Source organism: Diospyros lotus, chromosome 7 (assembly GCF_014633365.1).
Source record: "Diospyros lotus cultivar Yz01 chromosome 7, ASM1463336v1, whole genome shotgun sequence".
Taxonomy (NCBI): domain Eukaryota; kingdom Viridiplantae; phylum Streptophyta; class Magnoliopsida; order Ericales; family Ebenaceae; genus Diospyros; species Diospyros lotus.
The window spans coordinates 4,045,230-4,069,339 of NC_068344.1; the positions used below are offsets into that span (position 1 = coordinate 4,045,230).

The 24,110-nt window shown below is 35.0% G+C and overlaps 3 protein-coding genes across 4 annotated transcripts; 1 reads left to right on the forward strand and 2 right to left on the reverse strand.

Moving 5' to 3' along the window:
* Positions 1 to 3,167: 3,167 nt before the first annotated feature.
* Positions 3,168 to 5,847, reverse strand: LOC127806379 (protein FAR1-RELATED SEQUENCE 5-like). The gene is made up of 5 exons (XM_052343616.1): positions 5,835 to 5,847; positions 5,592 to 5,728; positions 3,513 to 5,249; positions 3,293 to 3,424; positions 3,168 to 3,188 (listed from the first exon to the last, which is right to left on the reverse strand). Exons 1-5 carry the CDS (start codon positions 5,845 to 5,847, stop codon positions 3,168 to 3,170), a joined length of 2,040 nt encoding a protein of 679 aa, XP_052199576.1.
* A 2,655-nt stretch (positions 5,848 to 8,502) lies between these two features.
* LOC127806404 (probable calcium-binding protein CML16) lies at positions 8,503 to 9,489 on the forward strand. The gene has a single exon (XM_052343669.1). It carries the CDS (start codon positions 8,833 to 8,835, stop codon positions 9,313 to 9,315), a length of 483 nt encoding a protein of 160 aa, XP_052199629.1. The 5' UTR covers positions 8,503 to 8,832; the 3' UTR covers positions 9,316 to 9,489.
* Positions 9,490 to 11,414: 1,925 nt separating this feature from the next.
* Positions 11,415 to 19,697, reverse strand: LOC127806401 (putative phospholipid-transporting ATPase 9). 2 transcript variants are annotated; one of them, XR_008024410.1, is made up of 12 exons: positions 18,656 to 19,697; positions 16,411 to 17,759; positions 15,772 to 15,882; positions 15,364 to 15,640; positions 15,172 to 15,260; positions 14,988 to 15,096; positions 13,964 to 14,173; positions 13,711 to 13,836; positions 13,508 to 13,606; positions 13,116 to 13,307; positions 12,102 to 12,919; positions 11,415 to 11,892 (listed from the first exon to the last, which is right to left on the reverse strand). XR_008024410.1 is itself a non-coding variant. In XM_052343663.1 (11 exons), exons 1-11 carry the CDS (start codon positions 19,046 to 19,048, stop codon positions 12,302 to 12,304), a joined length of 3,573 nt encoding a protein of 1,190 aa, XP_052199623.1. In that variant the 5' UTR covers positions 19,049 to 19,697; the 3' UTR covers positions 11,954 to 12,301. The 2 variants fall into 2 exon arrangements, 1 of the variants encoding a protein (XP_052199623.1); XM_052343663.1 differs by lacking the exon at positions 11,415 to 11,892 and having other exon boundaries at positions 11,954 to 12,919.
* Positions 19,698 to 24,110: the final 4,413 nt, after the last annotated feature.

Consider the following 24,110-nt stretch of genomic DNA (forward strand, 5'->3'; position numbering starts at 1 on the left):
ATTCGGCCCGAAGTGGTGCCCAAAGAAGTGCCACCCCAGAATTTCACGATAATTCGAGACGAACTTATCGGGAAATCTCGCGATATGGAGTGAGCCCAAAAACCCAATATTTCAAATTTTTGACCCCCTCCCCCTCTCACTTTGGCCCTAGTTGAACAACCCGATTCCTCCCTCTTCGGCCCCCTCCCCATCTCACTCTCACCCTGGTTGAACGACCGTATTCCTCCCTCTCCTTGCCCCTATCCTTGCTGTCCTTCGTCTCCATACTGGCCTTGGGTCTCTTTCTCCCTGTCGGCCGTCGATCGCTCTGTCTCTTCGTCTCTCTCTTTCTCCTTGCCTGCCATCTCTTCCTTCACTCTTACCCCCGCTAAAACAATCGTCTCCCTATCGTCGGTCTCTATCTGCTTGCCGGCCGTCACTTCTCTCACTCTCGCCCGCACTAAAACGACCCTTTCCCCCCCCTCTCTCCATTGCAACAGCTTCCTCGCCTCCTCCATTGGAGCATCTTGCATTGTATCTGAAGAAAGTAAGTCAGATCTTCGATCCGAGCTGTCTGATCTTCGATTCGAGCCGTCTGATTTTCGATCCAAACATATTTTCAAGGTGTAAGTGGCCCAAATCTAGTTTGCAAGCTTCAATTTATTTTCTGTTTTTTTATTACATTATATTTATTGTAAAATAAGAAGGTGCTACTTAGGGTTATTGCTAGAATTGTGGTATGCGAGATTATTTGGGTTGACTGAAAGTTTTAACTGTGATTTATGGGGCATCTTTGTGATTTATTCTCACTTTGATACTCGGCATACATCCACAATATAATTTTTATTTATATGATTGATGAACCCCTTTTGTTTGATATATATTTATTAATACATTATGGGTAAGCAATTTTTAATTTGTGTAACATCACTAGTAAAAGTTTAAGATGGAACTAACGTACTGATCATTTCTACCAATTAGAAAATTGTGCCATATGTATGATACTAATCTCCCATGAAAAATTTATTGAACTCTTTTGTGTTTTTGTTTTTCAATTTTTATGTTTATGACAATACCTTAATTTTCTCTATCTTGATTTAAACAGTATACCCTTTAAGCCCGATCAGTAAGCTGTGTGTGATAACATGTCATTAATTTAAACCCTAAGACTTCTGGACCAACCCTAACTCCCACTAAGCAAGCTACTACTTAGGCGATTTTCTTCTAAAGTCACAATCTTTTAAATTTTGGGAATTTGATTTTTGGAATTCCTTTTATTGTCTCAGGATTTATGACTTCCTATTTGGAAATGGATGAAACTTCAATTAACTCATGTAATTCGCATCAGACAATTGTGTGTAAACACGGTATATCTATAAAGTGCTACACATCTTGGACTAAGAGGAATCCTGGAAGAAAATTTTTGCTGGAAGGTAAATTATTTTCTTATAAATGTATAAATTGTTAATATGAATGAAATTAATTGATGGATGATTTGGTGGACAGGATGATGATTGCAGATGGTTTCAATGGATCGATGATGAACGCATATCTCGTGAAAAAATATTATGTGGAGTATTGTTGGATAAGGTGAAAGTTTTAGAAAAAGAAGTCAAGGTTTTTGAAGAAAAGGCTTTAGGAAAAAAAGAAAAGTTATTGAAGTTTAAGAAAGAGCATAGTTGTATTGTACAAGAAAAAATAAAATTAAAAATGAAACTTCTAGAGTTTAAGACAAAAGAAAGTAGGTTTGTTAGAAGTATGATGGTATTAGGATTGAGTTGTTTTTTGTTCAGTTTATGGGTGATGAAAAATGACGGAAGTAGATTTAGATATTTAGCTTTGGTGTAATTATGTACTTGTAATGTATTGTTTAAACTCAACCTCAATTGCAAGGGTTTCTTTTTCTTTTATCTTATGTGTAATTTCGGCTAAGATTTGTTTAGGGGTTGTGTTTATTGTTCGTTGGTAGTAGTGGCCTCTATTATTTATATTTGTTCTATTTTATTTTTGTTGGGTTTCCTACCAAGTTTCCTAAGCGGGAATATTGTAACCTTATGGCATTTGAGTCCGCAAGAAAGTATTCAGGTACAGATGCAGTTAGTTCGAAGAGCACCATGGGATGTTTGGATGATTCTCAAGGATTTGAGACTTGAGGTCCTGAGGGCTTTTGAATTGTTCCTTTTTGGCGAGTAGGAATGGCTACATCCCCATATAATGACAATCAGGACATTTGCTCTATATGAGATTTTTCCAAATTTTGAACACTGCACTGCTCATCTGGCCAGGTGAACTGCCAATTTTTGCCATCCAATCTCTGTATTAATTGCATTTCTACCGCTGGATTTGAGGGAACGATGTGGACAGTGAAGCTGACCCATTTTGTTAATCATTTTCTTATTTTGGCAAAATCTGGGGGCGACTTCATCAATAATTAATGGTTTAATATGACATTGTCAATGGCATGGGTTATACCTTCTTATACCTAAACCATAACTAATTAGCTGACTATTTAAGCACATACGATGCAATCCCTTGTATAAAAACAGTTTTTAAGAACCAAAACTTGATCTAACATTGAAAAGCAGAAGAAATTAACATTTAATTACATTTGCTTGAATTTATTCCGGACATCCGATCGAATTACTGCAAACTAAGCAAAACCAACACCGGCGAAACCTACTCCAATGACTAGCAAATAAACAGTTTAATTTGGAACCATATATTTGCAAGGCAACCCTACAATGACAAGTCCATCTGTTCCTTTTGTTATACACCTCATTTCATCAAGATAACAGAACATTAATTGTCCCTAACACACTTCAATCTAAAAAAAAACTAGATAACAGAACATTAAAGAACCTGCATGCAAGCACAACCTATGCAATAATATGCTCTGTTCTTAGCATATGAACCCCAAAAAATACTGCACTAACAAAGTTCAACAAATCTCCAAGAGCCTGCATTAGATAGCCTAAATTGACCCAAAATCCCAACTCAATCCCAGCATTATGAGTTTGAGCATCACATCGTGCTCGTAGCACCTTTTTTTTTTTTTTACAGTAAATTTAATGCAATAAAAAAAACAAAAAATAATAGTATCAAAAGAAAGGCTGCATGGAATGAATGCCTCGAACATCCGGTGGGTTGTCATCAGGTCGTGGATGGGGCATGTACACTAGCATGAAGGGCTAAGCCGTATCAAAAGAAGCCTGCAAAAGAAAATAGTAAGCACCAGGATATAACCTAAATGAACATTCGAAAATTTAAAAAATGACAACTTAGATTATTACCCAAATGTCATCCAAGTACTTACCATTAATTCTGAGTACAAGATTGATGTCAAACCGTGATACTGTCCTTGTGTAAAACCTTCACTGAATACTTGACCGTCTTGAGCAATGTTTTGCATCGGGGCATTGTCTTCATTTACTTTCGAGGATCCCACCTAGACATCAAATGAAAGTAACAATCATTATAATTGGGAATTTGAGCACTACATTATTAGGTAATTTAAAAAAAATATTAGAGCATACATTCGCTTTCTTGGAACTCCTTCCCAATGGCACCTTCTTTGCTTTCTTGGAACTCATTTCCAATGGGCCCTTCTTGCGAAGCTTCCTAGGGGCTCCCTTTGTCTGCGAGCATCTTGGATCCAAAATTTGCACGCTTGAAGCTATAGCTGCCTCTCCAGAATCTAGAAATTGTTCTTGCACACTATCTTCAACATGTATATTACTACCACAACTAGGCTTCATATTAGATTTCCTCAATGCAGTCAATTGAGATTCCATCCACTCCATAGTTGCTTGGGTACTATCTTCAGCATCTGCAACCACGTCTGCAAGCTTCACAAACACACTGCACAGCTTATCATATCTTAATTGACTAGGAGTACTAATCCAACCATTGTAATTAATCTTCACTCTTGTGTAGGATCTACTGACATCTCTCCTCCATCCCCTTAAGATATACTTATCAGGAAGTGATCTGATACCATCTCGAATCAATACTGTGACGATATGTATGCATATTATTCCCCTAAACTCGAACATGTGACAACTACAAACAAAATTGCATTTCTCTTTGTCAATATCAACTAAATATTTTGTCTCCTTGAATCTTTCATCAAATATAATATCTTCGCGCACCTTGTATCTCGTACCAAACGATCCCTCCTTGATAGATACAACCTCGCAATACATCTTCCCTGTGAACTCATTTTGAAACTCCTTGAATTTTGAGATTGTGTACACTTCTTGAAATTGTTTCTCCATGGGATACCTCGATACGCATGGAACCATCTGAGAAAATGACTTAACGTCTGCCTGAAACTCTTTTTCAACTTTAGACCTCAATGCATGCTCATATTGTTCAACAAATTGCTTCAATGAAGTTTTTGAGTGTACATAACCATTGAAAAATGCATTCATGCTCTCACTCCGCTGGGTTGTTGACATCCCTGCCCAAAAACTAGTTTTCAAAAAGCATGGCACCCAACGAGCTCTTTGTGTGTATAGTCCAGACAACCAATCATTGTCATGCAGTGCATATTTCTCAATCATTAAACTCCAACCTTGCTCGAATATTTCAGGACTATGTGATTCGTACACAACATCATGTATAGCCGAAAGAATTGAAGCTTTGTAACTATGGTTACCAAACTTTTTAGGCAACTTCTTTAGTATGTGCCACAAACACCACCTGTGCTTCGTGTTAAGGAAAACTATTTCAATTGCATTTTGCATAGCCCTATCCTGGTCAGTGATTATTCCAGTGGGAGCCTGATCCTCTATGCACTGAAGCCATGTACTAAACAGCCACACAAAAGTCCTAGTGTCCTCGTTCGAAAGAAGACCACATCTAAACAGCATCGACTGCCCGTGGTGATTTACACCAACAAACGGAGCAAATGGCATGTTGTACCTATTGGTCAGGTATGTGGTGTCGAATGTCACAACATCGCCAAATTCCTTATACGCTTGTCTACATCTATTATCCACCCAAAATACATTCCTCAATCGACACTCTTTGTCCAAGTCAACACTAAAGTAGAAACCCAGACTAAGGGCTTGCATTTTAGAAAAATATGCTTGAATAGCAGCAGCATCTCCTTCCCCAAGTCTTAACTTTCTCACCTTATCAATGTAATTTCTATAATCCTTTTTCACAAATGTCAGATTCTCATACCCACCAGCCTCAACAACAGCTGAGTTATAACTTTTCTGTAGCGAGATTCCAGCTATATCATTAACTTGAAGTTGTCGTTTCACCTGTTCGTTCAACTGTCTATTACATTTATACAACCTAGATTTGCTTGGACTTGTTTCATGGTTATGCTCAAGATGGATGGTGCTTATTTGCCATGTTCCTAAAACAACCAATATGGCTGTGATCTTAGCTTTACACCCTATTCGAATTGTTGGTTGAGGCTTCAGAGAAGTGTTAGCTTGACTAGTTCTTTTGTCTTCTCGACTACATGCATAAGTCACATATCTTACGACCCCATCCTCACCCTTCTTCGAATTCCTTTTTTTTATTGGAAAACCCACATGGTAAGCATATCGTTTTTAAAATTCATAAATTTCATTATCATCATTGAATTTCATTCTAACCTTAGGGACAAGATCATTGTATTCTCCTGCTACTTCATTATTTAACGGAGGACCCTTATTATCTTGGCAATTTTCCTCATTTTCTTGGCAATTTTCCTCATTGTCTTCGGCTGATTCCGAAAGCACACTATGATTCACTAGATCAAAACAAGGTACAAGCATAAGAGAATACAATGTTACCTATATTATTTGCATAAACATTTTGTTTTTCTTATTTTAAATCACTAATTTTCTCATACATACCTATGTTACTCATTGGGGCTTTCCTTCGTCTCCTAAATTAGAATTGATTGCCTACAATGAAATTAAAAAAATTATACAAAATCAATACTTTATTAGAAGTATAATATGGTACATGAATATATATAGAGAAATAGAAACAATGGAGACCAACAATAGAAAAATGTTAGACATTTTAGTCACATTTTAGTCATCTTTGTATCTGATGTGTGTTAAACTCTTTGTATCTGTGTGCTAAAGTCTTATTCATGTTAGATTATTCATGTGTGCTAAAGACATTTTAGTCATCAGCACACATTTTAGTCTTTGTATCTGATTTGGGCTAAAGTCGCAACCCTGCTCATTTTAGTTATATTTGTATCTGATGTGTTCTAAAGATGAAGTTGCAACCCATCACATTTGAATAATCTTTGTATCTAATGACTAAAGTCTTTTAGACACAAAATGTGGTCTAACACAATAGAAACAATGTCTAACACATCAGATACCAAGACATCGCAACCCAAATACGGACTGCCAGTCGTCACCGGCCACCGTGGCCGGTGGTTTCCGGCGGTCATAGGCAACCACCAGACACCTAAAGGCCAATCAACCAACATACCCAAAAACCAACAAGTTCCAACGGCCTAATCTCCCTAGATCTAACATTAAAGTCTCGGCCAAAGCAAAAAAATGTGTATATACGTATATAGGATGGATGTGTGCTCGTGACTAAAATGTCTAAAAGACTTACCTCCCTGCTTGTAGATCGAAGCCAATGGAGCCGAGAGAGGGCCGGAGATGCAGTCGCACGGACGGAAGAAGACGACCTTTTTTCGATCCGAGAAGAAGGGTCACACTACGGCCGGTTTCGTTTTGAGTGATAGGGGGGTCGATCTAGAGAGAAGAAGAGAGAGCAAGTAAAAGAAGGTAGTGAGAAGAGTGAGAGACTTCGCGATGAATAGGGTCGAACAAGAGAGAACGCACAAACACAGAGAGAGAACAAGTGAGAGAGAAGAGAGAAGAGAGTGACAGATTGAGCGTCGGAGGGAGGGAATGACTCAAATTTGAACAGGGGCATTTCTGTCACTTGGACCATGGGTGAGATTATAATTTCGTTCTGGGGTGGCAATTCTTCAGGCACCACTTCGGGCCGAATAGCATTTCTGTTGTTCATAAAGCCTTTGTTTTATTCAAGGCTCTCAATTTACATACTCCTAGGGTACACTACACCTGCTTGGTGCCTGTTTTAATTCCTCAGGGGGAGCTTGATTTTGTGAATCGACATTCTTGCTAGGTCAGAAATATCAATCTCATTTCATTGGGATTACTATTTGTAACATTGCTAGGTAAGAGTAACTCTTAATCTCTTGTGGCAGTTACAAACTCTAATGTTGTTAAAACAGGGATCTTCTTTTTGTCTTTTTTTCTAGATAAAGGGGAAACAAAAGCATGAGGGACACTAACAAGTCACCGAGGGATTTGTAACACTTAATTGTCTCTCTAGGTTCGCCTGCAATGCCTATGCCCACGAACTTCTTGTGGGAACACCTCATTAGGCTATTCACGCTTGCTAAGTAAAACTTGTGTTAGGAACTCCTCTAGTAGGAGTATAGGCTACCTTTTCTCGACATTAAACTCGAACTTAGACTTTTTGTTTAAATGAAAATGCTGCTTAAATAATAGAGTTTTGATATTTCGTGTGACATTCAAAAAAATCACCATTGACTATAAGAAAGTCGATGATTTTTTAACTATTGATACCAAGTGTCACACAAAGTGTAAAACTCCATATTCAAACAATCTTACCACTTAAGTGTGCGCATGCTCCCATATTATCAAACCAGTAGATAATTCAATTTTTGTCTACCAAATCATTCATGAACCAACAAATCATCCAAACAGCTTGTTGAGCCAAAAATTGAAAAGGGCATGTATATATATATAAGTTGTTTCATTGAGACCATATGATTATTATTTTTAAGTACATATTAAGTAAATTTATTGTGTAATAACTCATAAACTACATGCATTGTATAAATGTACAAAAATTTATATTTAAACTCACTACAATAAGTTTGAACCCTAATGACATAAGAAATTATTATTATTTTTTATTATCAAACTAAGTTAGAAAAAAAAAAGAAAACAAATGTCTTGAAAAAGACACATTAAAATAACTCATAACTTAGGTTGCGTGCAAATAAAAACGAAAAACAGATACGATACGAAACGGAAATGGAGAAATAATATTTAAAAAAATAAAAATACAAGAAAATGTGTAATTAAAAAAATATAAATATTTTTTTTTATAAATATAACTTTTAATATAAAAAATTATAAAAATATAGTTAAGATGAAAAAAAATGTCGTCTCTCAAACCCTTCGTGGATCGAAATATTTTTGATATTTGTTTAATATTATAAAATAGTCTTGAAACATTTATGAAAGGGTAGAAATAAAGAATTCAATTTTTTTTTTTTTTAAAAGTGTTTCTAGACATTTTGGTTCAAGAAAAGTTGCAAAAAAGTCGAAGACACTTGGAAGGCGTTTGTGTGTATTATTTATAGCTCATAACTATAAAAGACAAAAAAACGCTAATAATATATAATGCATGCCACCTCAGCATACACCCATGTACATAAAAAATAAAACTTTTTTTTTCTCCACCGTCAAACCAATGAGCCAACAACAGCCATTCAGATTGAAACCATACCAAGAAAAGGTCAGATCTCAGAAAGACAACATCATGATGGAATCTGTAATTACAGCTCCCTCCTTGTTTGACCAAAAATAGAATCCTATAATTACAAATCCCCAAGACCCAACCAAGATGCCACCTTTTGACAATTCATCATCCCACCTACCCGCTCCCATTTTCAAATCGAAATCTTCCCCTTTAACACCTCCAATCTCAACCCACCAAATCCAACGACCAACAATTCTACGGACCTTTTCTTCTTCATCTTCTTGTTTGTTCTTCAATCTTCTATTGCTGTTTGTTTCAGAATAATTGATATTAATGGCAAGGCTTCAATCCAATCAGTTGAAGCAGCTGAAAGACATCTTCATGCGGTTCGACATGGACTCCGACGGCAGCCTCACGCACCTCGAGCTGGCGGCGCTCCTCCGGTCTCTGGGGCTGAAGCCGACCGGCGACCAGATCTACGTCCTGCTGGCCAACATGGACTCCAACGGCAACGGGTCGATCGAGTTTGACGAGTTGGTGGAGGCGATCTTGCCGGACATGAGCGAGGAGGTGCTCATAAACCAGGAGCAGCTCATGGAGGTTTTCCGGTCCTTCGACCGCGACGGCAACGGCTACATCACCGCCGCCGAGCTCGCCGGACAGATGGCCAAGATGGGCCACCCCTTGACGTACCGGGAGCTGTCGGAGATGATGAGAGACGCCGATACCAACGGCGACGGCGTCATTAGCTTTAATGAGTTCGCGAATATTCTCGGCAAGTCGGCGTCGGAGTTTCTCGGCCTCGCCGCCGTTTAGAATATAAAAACTCTTTCTTCCCTTCTTCCTCATTTTCATCCTCCTCCTCCCTCTTCTTCCTCTTATTTCTCTTGATTAGGTTAAGATATGATTGAACTCAAAAAAAAGAAAAAGAAAAAATGGAATTAGATATGTACATTATTTCTACGTATAAATAAAAATATTTAGGAATCATGATTTTTGTTTTCCTTACTATTTATTCTTCATACATTAGAATCCCATATTCTTATATGGATTCTCTGCCAAAGGCAACATCTTTGAAAATATTTGATTTTAATAGTAGAATGTTGCCAAATGAAAATTAATATTACTTACACATTTAGGTTGACTCCTATATTGACATCCCATTAAATCATTCAAGTATTAAATCATTCAAGTATTTGTATGAAAAAATTTATTTGCATCCATCTTTTTTGCTTTCTATATCCATCTTCTATAGTGCAACAATTATTTTTTCAAAAATACCTTTTAGTGTACGAAGTAATCCCATGCTTTTTGCACGCACCATCATCACCCGTCATTGTCGACGACTATCCATCATCACAAAGCTCCCACTGGTAGTCACGTTGCTCTCACCAGCGATCGTGACGAACGCAGTCGCCCATCATCCCACCTAAACCCCAAGGTTCGAGGGTATTCAAACGCTCCCAAATCCCAGGGTTCAGGGACTTTGAAATCACCATAAGATTTGAGGAGAGTGACTCAAACATTGGTGGAAGAGACAAGTGTGATGATGGGCGGCCACGTTCGTCACAACCTCCAATGGAAGCTTTGTGATGATGGGCAGTCGTCGGTGATGATGGGCGATGATGGTGTATTTGAAGAGCATGGAATGATTATGTATACTAAAGGGTATCTTTTAAAAATAATTGTTGCAACTATAGAAAGTAGTTGTGGAGAGCAAAAAAGATTGGTGTAAATAAAAAAAAATTATTTGTATTTATTGTTTGAATGAATTAATTTTACTTGAATAATTTAACGAAAGATGCACTAATAATTGATTGATAAACTATCAATATAGACGGTCAAGTATTATAAACTCGGGCATGTTACAGTTCATTAATCATTTTATTGTGGGTTTGGTAGTTCTATTAATGAATGAAAATGACATATCACCCATATCCTTATATATATATTGCAAGTGGTGTGGATGCATATGGAAGCTGATCCATTGGGGTGGTCTTGTGACAGACTATTCAATGCTGTCTCATGGTTATGGGAATGGAATTTTCTGTCAAGAACCAAACAAGAAAGAGACCATACAAAATAGTAACATGATTTTCCGGGAAAGTTGCTGTGGAGTTTTTTTTTTTTTTTTTTTCTTTTCTTTCTTTGAATCAACAGATGAGGAGATACATCATCGACCATAGATTATATCATTTGATGAATTATTTCAATAAATTCTATACCGTGGATCATATCAAGGCCAGCTCAAGACATAAGCCTAGAGTCCTTAAAAATAGAGGGGTCCAACAAAATAAAGCCTCCTATTCTTTGAAATTCTATTCTATAATAATTTTTTGTTTAATTTTATATTCTATTTATTTTGTTATTTTATTTAAACGGTGAAGTCCATCAACTCTCTAAGTTTATAAATTATTTTTTAATATTAGACAATAAATAGTATAGTTTTCTTTAAACAAGAAAGTCCTTAACTTTTCAAGTTCATAGATTATTTTTAAATATTAGATAATAAATAATGAAATATAAACCTGTAATGTAACATAATAAAAAAGACAAAAAATGACATTATTTTAAAAAAATAATTTTATAAAACGATTTTTTGAACGATAAAAATTGCATCTAGAAAATCGACATCTGGGCATTGAAGAGAAAATAAAAATAAATCAATAATTTTTTAAATTATAAAACTCTCCATATTTTTTTGCTTATTCAACTCATACATTTTCTCATCTTCTTCTCTTTAACTTTATTCTTTCACTTCTCTTTTCTTTTCTATTTTTTTCCTTTTAATTCTCTTTTGCTCAACATGATCTCTATTTTTTGTTAAAATCTCAATACTCAATGCACTAAATTTGCTTTCTAAACTTGAATACAAATATTTAATAAGCAATTTTGTATTTTAAAAAATAAATAAATTTTATATAATTTTTAATATTTATTTATATTATTAAAAGACCATCAAAGTAACTCTTCTCTAACATCACAAATATTTTTAAGTGAACCCTGACGTAGATAAAATTCGGCATGGAATTTCTCATTTTACAAAGTCTTGAAAGAATCATATTTATATGTGACCTTCTAGGAGCAACTTCACCACTGCTACGAGACTCGCCCTCCTCAAGACGTTTGGATCCAAATTTGCTTGCTTTTGTGGGCTTCAGATCTTCTCCAGTTCCATCCAGTCACTCACCTTGTGATGCTGCCTTGGATGTTCGTCTTTCTGGGTACAACGTGCAGACCCTTCAATCCAGCTGGCCAACATCCAAACCATTTGGAAGCCGGAAAAACTGACACCTCCGATCATATCTCCGGTTCCTCTAGCTGATCGGAGCCAGCCAGGCCGATGCCAACCCGCCCATCGATGGCACTGCATTGTTGCTCGAACAGACGAACCTGAAAGAACAGAGCCAACAAAAATGACCAAAACTAGAGAGGAAATCAATCATCCGAGAGGGATCAGAAAAGGGATTTATTAACTTCATCGTTACAGCCTATAATTACAGCGCAAACATCTCGTTCGTGCAGGGTAAATCCCGGCAGCTGTACAAGGTTCGGATAAAGAAACAAACTACAGCGACAGAAATGAAAGATTCAAAACTTACAAAAGATTCAGGGGCTTTTGCTTTCTATCTAACATGTGGTACAAGCTCAAAATATGCTTCTGTACATGGTTGTTCATCGGCATACTTTTATGGTCACAATGAAACAACCTGGGACACAACGGACAACAGAGTTGCAATTCTTCAGCAGATTCACCAACCCATGATCATCGCGTGGAGCTCGGGCACAGGATCGACTGTGGTTATCTTCTTCTACAAGGATGATTTTTTGCAGCTATCCGTGCTGTAGTGCCCACGGTTGTGGGCCGGATTGATCTTTGCCGGACCATATTGACGTATTCGGGGTCATCTGATTGACCCTCGTGCCTTATCCACTGTATCATGCCATGGTACATTGGGAAGAACCGCATCTGAACTGCTGAGTATGAGAAGTACGGGATGAGGGCCGAGATCACCACAAAGAGCGTGATGAACCAAAAGAAGGGCGATGGGGCTAGGCACTCGACGAAGACTTTGTAAGCAGTGGTGGAGTAATCAGAAGGCATGGCTCCATATACTAAGAGGAAAAGATACCAGAGAGCAATGCCACCCCAGATGAAAAGATGTTGTATCCAGGTGAAGTAACTCACAGCTAGGGCCATCTGGATGTTCACAACCCAAACGACACAAGAATACATTGTCGCCCCAACAATTTCCAGCCCGGCAACCTTTCCATTTGTGTCGAAGGCCTCAGGATCTAATACTTTTATACAGAAGTAGAAGATAATGACTGCACTGCAAAGCCCGTTAAACATCCAGGCAAGTATACGGCGCCAGCTGAAGAGGACGTTCTGCACGCCTTCTTGGTACAGCAAGGGGAACTGCAGAATGCGGCACAATCAATGAGGAACATAGTTCACATAATCAAGATTATGACAGGCAGGCTTTATAATTTATATAGTACATTATCATTGTTATTGTAATATCCGAGTGTTCTTTGTACACAGCATCGATTTTTGTGCTTGGTGCAGCCAAGAGATGTTACGACTAATGAACATCATAAAGAGAACACCATACCTTGAGGCAAAACCGAGCTGATACATCCTGGTCAAAAACACCCATGGCAATGACAGGAAGTGACGTGAAGAAGACGTTGTATAGAGACAGAAACCAATCGTTGTATGCAGATTGTGCAGAGAAAGATGCATGTGCCTCGTAAAGGAAGAGGGTGATCCCAAACGTGATATTCTTATAGAAGAAGTAGCATATCTGCCAAAAGCAGAAGGAATAAGTCAGCTGACCATCTAAGATGTTTACAGTAATGAACTAAAAAAATAATAACAATAGTCAAATCAAGAAAATGAATCTTCAAAACTTATGGAATTTAAGTTCAATTCTGCCAATAATAGACACAGGTGCCAGAAAGTAGAAATGAAGAGGCAAAATTGAAAAATATTTTATGTCATTACCATGGAAGAGATCCTTCTGTAACACCAATGCCCATGCACCAATAGCAATCTCTCCAAAAATTTGAACTGAGCAATTGCTATATCGCTTGACATGACTGCCTGATATTTGTAAAGCAGATAAAATTCAGGACAAATAAAGTCAACTAAATCCAGCATTAAGATTGTTTAGAGATGAAAAACATGTTCGGCTATTAGTTGAGCACCTGCATTCCTTCAACACCACTGATTCCAATTCCGATATCAGCTTCCTGAAGCATCCCCACATCATTGGCACCATCTCCAATTGCTAATGTCGTCTTACCATTTCCTTCTTTAACAAGTCTCGTAACCTGCATTTTTTGGGAATCACAGTTTTTGAATCAACAAAAAAAGCACAAAGGAAAATAGAAAAACAGAAGGCAAAAAAAGAGTACACAAAGAAGATATTTTCATAAGGGCAGCAGCGGGAAAACTCACAAGTGCCTTCTGTTTTGGCGATGAACGGCAACAAATGACAGATGCACAGCCAATGGCAAGTTCTAGAAACATTTTCTGTATGTCCTCCTTCAGTGCATATGCAAGTGATTTCCCATCAATGATTAAGGCAAATGCTTCAGAGCTTCCAGCAGATGCCTTGAGCAGGGAGTTCCCTTCATTTATCTGGCGGAGGACACTTTCCTTTGAAGCCTAAGCAATAAATTCAAAATATCCATCAGGACTAGTTTCAATCAGTTGATCTTAAATAGTAACTAGCTTCAATCATCAGTAACTAAAAGAAAATAATCAATTCTTAGGTAACTAGTGACAATCATAGGTAACTAAAACAAAATAATGTAACCCAAAGTCTGAAACAAGAGCACAGACATCGCTCAGCTAACATCTACAATGAAATTTCAAGTTAAAGGACACTAATTCAAGTTTTTCAAGGCTGATTTCTTCCAATGGTAAACAAATAAAATTGAATCCAGAAAAGAGGCCATCAGATTATCCATTAGGGTGATGAAGGGCGCCTTACAAAGCCACTCCTGTTCAAACATCCTAGAAAACTTTAATTGTTTGTATAGGTATTCCAGAGGACAATTTTATGTGTTTTAACTATTCAACACCCATATTTATGCCAAGCTATGTTCATCCAAAGAACATCTGAGAGTATGAACTGGTGGGCAGTGACTTTATTTCTTGGTTATGTGTCACAAAATTGAGTAGTTGCTGACAAGGAGTTATACGGTACAAGTTGACAAAAATACTACAATAAATGAGGACACTGAGAGGCTAGTTCAAGAAACAACGAGAAACTTAGCTGCTAAACAATCAGTTGAAAAACATATGCACCTATAAAGAGCACCAAGACAGCACACATGTCCAGCCAACTATAAAGCATGTCATAAGGCTCTCATAGCTTTTCTCAGCAGCTTTCGACTTTATTTTTAATTAAATTCACTGTCATCATCAAATTTAAGCTTTCTGAACAAATGCTACCACAAAGAAAATTTAGTTTTACCTTGGCAATGACTTCTTTTTCTCCTGCTTTCTCTAGCGCTTTGATATCTGGTGTATCCAAGTCTATTATTATTTGCTTCATTCCTTGTCTAAGCAAACTACAAGCAAAGCTGCAAATTTGTCCCTCTATGTTAGAAATGTTCAGAAGTGATATCAACATTAATCTCAAACGTTAATAATCATACCCAATATTGATGGCAGTCTCCATCTTATCTCCTGTCAAAACCCATAGTTTTATTCCTGCTTGGGCCAGTTTGTCAATGCACTCAGGCACCTAACAAGCACAACAGAAGAGAATTCAATTCCACATACCACCTCTAATCAGAACAAAGATATCATTATTATAACAGCTTCTACATAAGCTTTTCTCAACCCACCCCTTGTTGGAGTTTGTCCTCAACAGCTGTTGCACCAAGAAGAATCAAATCCCTCTCAACTTTCTCAGTCATTTCATCAATCAATGCCTCCCTATCTGCACTGACTAAATTCTTGGCCTCTGAAAACTTTTCATTGAAATCTTTGTACTCTTCCTCACTGAGTTCGCGATAAGCAAGTATTAAGGTCCTCAAACCTGCATCAGCATATTCATTCACATGTTCCCTGGTTTCTTCTTCAAACTGTCTTCCATTTTTGGCAAGCCTTTCAAACATGACACTGCATGCAAAATAACAAAAAGGGAAAATCAGAAAAGAAAAACTGATTGACAGGTTAAAACATTTTCAAGATAGTTATAAAGATTATTCAAAAATGGGATTCCAGAGCGAGGGAAGGTATAAAATACTAACCTGTCAGCACCTTTACAGAGTAATAATATCTTTCCCTCCTCACTTTTTACTATTACAGACATCCGCTTCCTTGTGCTATTAAATTCTAAAACATTCAGAAGTTTATATGACCTGCGGAGAGCAAAGTATTAGTATAATGTGTAATTTAAGTTGTTCAATTACTTGAAAGTAGAGGAAACAAATCATAGCAATACATGCAAACACAAAATTACAAAGATATATTTTATGTATGACATATGAATGGATCGGTATGTTTGTGTCCAACACAATTTACATCAGAATCAACTATATAAGCAGTCTTGTGATAAAACTATACTTAGTCCACTAGCAAAATTTTCTGACAAACATTGGAACAGAAATGTTGGCAGGGTATCGGCCTAAAGAACCTAAACAAAACCTGCAGTTTTTTCAATGCAAGTTAAAAAGAAAAAGCTCTTGATGAACAGGTCTTCAGGATTCATTTTCTTATAAACCATTAAAAGAATGTAAACTGTGAATAGACTATATCAGAGTGATGTACCCAAAGATAATTTGGCATGCATGCATGAAGCAGCCAAAAGAGTGGAGCATAGAATTTTTCATTTATATGAATGCAATAAAAAATTTCACCTGTAAATGAACAAGTTTAAAGAAACTGACCTTTCAACTTCTTTTCCAGAAACAGGGTCCAGCTCATGCAATGAGACAGTTGTTTGCGTTCTTTTGTAAAATTCAAAGCCAAGTTCTCTTGCTGCAATCACAAAAGCTGCCTCATCTGGCGACTCAGCTTCATATAAGAGCTTCTGGGTATCTTCATCAACTTCAGGAATGGCTGTATGACAGATTGCCAACACACGAAAAAATCTCTGTATGACATCCGAATGGGGTTCATTAACCCAATTCCCATTCATGATCCTTTCATCCTCGAAGTTGAAGCCTTTGATGGGTGATTTTTTATCAGCGGATTCCTCAGGATTGTCCTTACCATTTACCATTTCATTGGCCAATGGAGATCCTTTTCTTCTAGCCATAGCCCTCTCTACTTCAGTGACACCACGTCCATAAGCTGTCCCAGCCACAGAGCATTTGATGAACTCCATTGAATTGCAAGTCAACGTTCCAGTCTTATCAGAAAGTATCGTGTCAACTTGTCCAAGTTCCTCATTTAAATTTGAGGTACGAGCATGCGCTGGTTTGTCAGTTTCTTCATAGTACATATTGATGTCATTATTGATGAAAAGGCTCTGCAGAACTTTGACAATTTCTATTGACACATACAAGGAGATTGGTATCAAGTAACTATACAGCATCAAAGCCGTCAGAAAGTGATATATTGCAGCAGCTGGGGCTCTGTCTGGATCAAAGAAAATTGTAGAATGATCCGGCCTTAGATACCACCTTTTCATGGTGTCATTATCAAGGTCATCTTTAGTTTTAATGCCGAAGTAAACCGATCCAATAAAAGACAGCAAAAATAGGACACCGAATAAGAAGTAGATAATTTTGTCCATTTTTTTCTCAATTTTGCTTCTCTTTGAAGGGGGGTCAGTAGAGTTTTGAATAACCTTTGTATCAGCACCTGTGAAGATAACAGCCCCAAATATGTAGTCGGTATTCCGGAGTTTGGAATCTCTAAGAAGAAGTTGTTGAGGAGTAAGAGGATACTGTTCGTCTTTAACTTCCATACTTCCAATAAATGTGTACAAATTTGCATTTGGGTCTTCGCACTTAACAAAGGCTTTAAAATCCTTGAAATTAGAGTCCTGTAAAAACGAAGTTACCTCCAAAGCCTGTTTTAGTTTCAAATTTGTTTCACCATCAAGGTTCATGGTTTCAACATAAGAGATCCCATCATCGTAACTGGATGAAAGCAAGAGAAGATCAGCCGGAAAGAACTCATCCTTCACCACCTTCACTATGTCTCCTACTCTGAGATTCCTCCATTCAGTATGCTCAAAAACTCCATCTCCGCGATGTACTTTAACCTTTCTGTTGTTCACCTCAATATCCTGAAAATATTTTCACATATTAAATTCTAGAGAAGATATGGTGCCCCACACAAAAAAATAAAAAATAGAAGCATAATTAGTCACATTTGACAACATAAAAGGTGTAAGTAGATAGCTCGTGCAAATCGAAAAAGGTTACGGCCTCTGTATCACTTGATATTTTGCATGTTGAGAAAAGAACATGGATCAACCTACCCATTCAAAGTAACTTACAAAAAAACAACCTTATTTCTAAATTTTGCTGTTTCAAATTTGGTTTGATATCATTAGAGCAAGTAACTTTAGTATAAGCCATAATACCAGCATAATATCAATCTTGTGTGATTGAAACTCATTCACTATTAGTGCGTTGCCCTTGGTGAAAACTCTCTCATGTTTTAGGATGATTGCATGCTAAGCATCTCGATGGTGACAAAAGCTCTGCTGCAATCATACCAGATATATTCTACACATCACAATTAACAGTCATACTGAACTTTTAAGTCACAGAACAAAGAATTCATTATAGAAACATTCCAACCCAGAGCATACAGATTGTTTCTCGAAGACCCTTCCTCAAAAGGGGATCTCTGGTGCACAAGACTCCATGCTTCCGGGTCAGTCCCTACCTCAAAAATAACAATAACTATCCTAAAATTTTTAGGCAGACTCCAAGCTATTTTTCAATATAGAACTTCCCATCAATAAATTCCCTGGACAATCCCTGAGTAATGATAGCATGAGAACGAACAAGAAAAAGAAAAAACAAAAGCAACCTCTCTCATGAATTTCAGTCAAAGATTCATCATCTGATGTGCAGAACACGCATCGTTAGGGATTTCATTCTAGATCAGAAACAGATAGCATAGCAAGCACTAGAAAAATCATTGAACCAGTACACACAAAAAGAAGTAAACCTGCTGTTTGCGGCGCCAATCCTCGATACCTTCCTTCACCATGGTTGCACCAATCACTATAATTAGAGGGAGAATAGCACTAACTGCAGAGTAAGGAGAGAGTGGGGTGAAGGCCAAGATGCCGGTGACAAGGAAGTAGAAATTAGCCACCCTCCTGAACTGCTCAAACAAGGACTTGGGCAAGAAACTTGCTGCTGTATATTTTGTGCTCCTCACATAGTTGCCACCATAATTACGGCCTAGAGCCTGAGGGCTATCTGGTTCATTGCAATAAACTACTCTTGAGAACCCAGGGCCCCCAATCTGTGAATGATCTTCCTCAAAAGATGCTTTCCCGCACCTAAATGAATAGATCTTGCTTAAATGCAGCTTCTTTCTTCTGCCATTTCCCATTTCCGTCTTTTCAACTGGTCTTTTCTCAAACTAGCCACAAATCCCAGAAAACGCAAACAAACCCAGTGAGAAGTACAAAGCTTTGGTCTTCCCAAGAGCAAAAGTTTAACAAATTTCAGCTTCTTCCAAGGAAAACAACCAAGAAAGAGGTACCCACGGAGCCACAAACCCCCCAGAAAATCAACTTTAAAACCAACCCAGAAATATAATTTCAAACGACAGAACCCCAGAAACCAACTAAATTAAATAATATAGGTATGAAAAGCCAGTAATCTAAGCTTAAATACAAACAAGTGGTTGGCGAACTTCACCTAAACAAAACCTGGAGGAAACTAAAAACCCACAATCCCAGCTGGAAAACCTATGAATCTCAACAGGGAGATACAATCATGCCCAGGAAACCAAAATGCCCAGAAGGATAAACCTGGAATTCGGCAAGATCGAATCATGAAAACCATAGAAATGGCCGGGATTGTTTTATATATACGTGGGGAAAAGGCATTTGGAAATTTGGGGTATCGGTTTTGGCAGCCTGCGAGCTTTGAACGAAGACTTGAATCCCTTTCATCATTGACTTTACACACGCATTGGCATTGGCTCAAAGAAATGTTCCAAATCCGAACGCTGCGCATCATGGAATCAACCCCGCCTGTATTATAATAGAAACAATAATTGTAACATGAGGTTTTTCAACCAAAAATCAAATTGAAAATGGGGGAAATGTCCATGAAAACACTCAAAGTGGGCGAATTTTTCTTTTTCATTTTCTTTTTCCGTTTTGGGCTACAAATAATGATTTCACCCACCCAGAAAAAAGGATCGTTTTTTTTTTCGCGGGAAATATTCAAGAATTCGTCAACTGCGTGAATTCTTGGTCTTTCCTTCGGTGAGAACCTTCGTAAAGGAGAGGATAATGCAATCAATCTAACAACAAGTTTTCGTCATTAATTAAAGTTAATTACTTCAAATTTAACGATTTTTATAATTTAAGGTCAGTTAAACCTTCCTCTTCTGGTTCGCCGCCACCTTCCTCTTTTGTCCGATTCTTTATTGTTCCTAACTAATTTTTGGATATTTTAAATTAAAAAAAAAAATTACAATTCTTATTATTACTATTCCATAAATTGCACGCACCAAATAAATACATAAAATCCAGTTATGAGTCAAAAGCCGTAATGTAATTTTAAAATTTTTATTATTTTAATTATATTTTTAAATTTATATTTTTGAGTCAATTTAATTCTTATAATTTAATTTTTTTTTGATAATTTAAATTTTTTATTATTTTTATTATAACTTTTGAATCAATAATATAATTGAAATAAAAAAAATTAAATTATCACAGATAAAATATAAAAATTAAATTGATTCAGAAATTAAATTTTAAAAAAATTATAAAAATTATAATTTTAATCTTTGCAATTGATTTATAAAAATTATTTAAATAATACGATGATATGAATTTTTTATAATAATTTAATTTTTTATCTTTGGATATTTGAGTATGAATTAGATCATATGGTTTTGCATGAAAATTTTATATTAATATAAGATTAGAAAAGACAATCATAATTAGGTTTGAAGGCAATTGGAGAGGAAGGACGCCGCGTTGTGACAAACAAGCGCGTGAGTAACGTTAACGAGACGGCAAGCAGCAAGACGGGTCAATGGGCCCAGACATTTTGGACCGGATGCATTAATTTCTTTTAAAATGTATTTTTTAATAATAATAAGAATATATGTAATTAATACTTACTTATGGATGAATAATGATTCGTGGTCTAAATTTACGTCCCGTAACAATGACAACGACACGAGGTTAGTTTTGGAGTTTGAGGAACCATATTTCGGTTTGGTTATATTGAAATAATCAAACCATATTCCAATTCGATTCGATTTTTTTCTTGTATTTGTTTGATTCAGTTATTTTTTCGCAAAAGTTTAATTTTCAATTTTTGATTCCCCTTTTTGATTGAAATAATCAAACTAAACGAACTGGCTGAATTTTAAAACGGTATTGTTTAGATTTGATATTTATGAAAAGACATCATTTTTTTTATTTTATGTATTTTCTATCGATTATTTCGATTTTCTTCAATTTTTTTATGTTTTTTTATTTAATAAGTTCGGTTCAATTTTACTCCCCAATTTGATTTAATTAGTTAGTGAATCCCAATCAGTTAGATAATTGAACCAACAATTTGCACACCCCTAGTCAAATTGTTGGTTCAGTTCAAGTTGTAGATCAATTTGGTTTGGTTTCGAAATTTGACAATTTTTTGTACTTTATTATTTTAGTTTTTTTTTTCAATTCTTTTTGATTTTTTGATCAATTCAATTTTTTTTTTAAATTTGTTTGATTTATTTAATTTGATTATCTATTTGGTTAATTCATTTTTGTTTTCGACACAAGTTTGACGTATTTAATTTGAACAATTTGATCGGTTTTGTAAATGCTCACCTTATTTGTGGAGTGTCATCTTTAATTTTAATTTTGTACTATTAAACTTATTGTTAATTCTATTAGATAAAAATATGGTTAGATTTGATTAGAGAAAATGATTTTGAATATAAAAAAGAAAAGAAGGGGCCAAATAAAATGATTCTTTTATTTTATTATTATGTTTGGCATGTCTTTATTTTAATATAATAAAATAGTAAAGTAATTAATTGACAACAATGTCTTTTTTACATTACAAAAATTAAAAAATCTTGTAAAAAGATATTTAATTTCAAAAAATATATAATTACCAAATATATATTAAAAAACTATTTCCCTTTTTTAGGCAAAAAATTCAATAAAAATAAATTTTATTTAATTTCCTAATAAAATTAATTTAAGTGGTGGTGGGCAGCAGCCAACTGCGACAAATTCATGTGGTACTTATGTAATTAAAAAAATATGAAAATAAAAATATAATAATACCTCTACTGAATGTGAAGGTTTTCTATTTATTGTGGGATGAAAAGTCTTTTTATTATTGTGAGAATTATATTCTCGTAGCAACTAAATAGTCTTTTGTTATTTTAATTACATCAATAGATTATATATTTTCGAGTCAATTGCATATCTTTTTGAACATGACAATGGAGTCTTGTTATCGACAAGCTTAAACTTAATTAAAGACCTATAAAATAAATTAATGTGGATCTCTAGCTTTAAAACGAGTTCTCTCTTTTTCTCCGATATCTCCTCAACTCTCATTCTCTCACGCAACTCCCTCAATCCCATTGAAGAAAACGAGAAAAAAGAAAACTATATAAACAAAAGTCAAATGACATTTTCAAAAATCTGCATTGAAAAAGCTAACTCCCAATCATCATCAAATAAATCTCCCTACAAATTTAAAAGTTTTTGACGTGAATATCAACGTTAGAGATGTAGACACCCAATTACTAAACTAAAAAAATTGAGAATGACGCGATTAAAACCTATACTCGTTAATATATGATCATCCTTAAGTATTAGAATGGTTAACTCGTGCAAATATTGACATTTGTTATGACAATTCCCAGCTACTCCCCAGACAATGAATTAAAGTGCAAGAAGTGTCATGAGTCAATCACCAATTTTTCATGAAAGTTGATATACTAAGCATTTCGACTCAATGGAATTAAAAATGATTTATTCGTCGAAATTGTTAAAAATGATATAATATGTATTTTTATTAATATTTTATATTAATATTAATATAATACAAAATACAAAATATCATTACAAATGTCTAATTTAAATGTTGAAATAGTAATCTTATTTTAATTATTGTATTATTAAGTTGTAGTTTCAATAATGGTATTAAATAAATTGTGTCCTTTTAAATATGTTATTACCCTGACAAGGATTTCTAGAAAGATCCAACAATCGCGCGCGTGTCCTTTTTCAGCGGCATGAATCACGTGATTTGGTGAGATAATTAAAAGAAGTAAACGTGCCTACAAAATGCCAATCCAACTGCATATTAAGAATTTTATAGAAAATGATAATTTTTTATTAATTAAGATATAAATAAATAAATAAATGGGTTATAAAAATATTATAGATAAAGTATTTTTTATTATATTTATTAAATTTATTTAACTATCATTAGAAAAGAAGCCTGACTTCTTATTTAGATTTTTTTAGATAAATTTATTTTTTTTCTATCTAATTTATTATTATAGATAAAAAAATAACGTATGTATCTTTCAGTGTATTTTAAAAAATTTAACAAATAATTTGATAAAAATTTTAAAATACTTCTCAGCCTTAATTTGACTATTTCATATCTTAATCTAGAAAATATTCAAAGGTTATCTTGATATAATTTTATCTTACTCATTTTAACAAAAGTTATCTTAAGAGTGATATTTGATGTAATATTTTTATATTTGTATATTATACACTTATATTGATTAAATAAACATATAACGTGACAGTATAATATTAAGTGTTACTCTTAAATTTTTAAATAATATTTCTAAAGTTAATTTTATTTCACTATAAATCTAGTTATATGATTTAAAAAAAAACAAAAATGCTTCCAACATTGAATCAATAATTTATTTAAATAATAAAATAAATAAGGCAACTTCTTAAATTAAAAAAAAAATTAAGAGAAATTACAAGAAAGATGTCACGTGACCTTTATTGGCTTGTAAAATGTACATTAAGGTGTTTAAATTTCAGTCTAAATTGAAAAATCGATTCAACACTTATCCAAAAGTCCAAGACAAAAAAACCTAGCCACAATAATACATATAATATAAATTATATAATATATTCTTAAAATTCTAATATTTCCAATCTTACATATATATGCATATCAATATAAATATATTATTAAAAATGTTGCTCAAATTTTATTTTGGAAGATATATATAAATATATATATGTATATTTATTTTAAATTATATATTCAAAAATAAAAATATATATATATACTAAATCAATTAAATAGAATTCAACCTAAGACCGATCAAAACTAAATAAACACCTTTAGTGTGAATGGTTCAAGTACTTATCAATTTCTTGTAAGTTTGAGGCTTTAGTTTGAGAACTTTATTTGAGACGCAATCCCAAGAT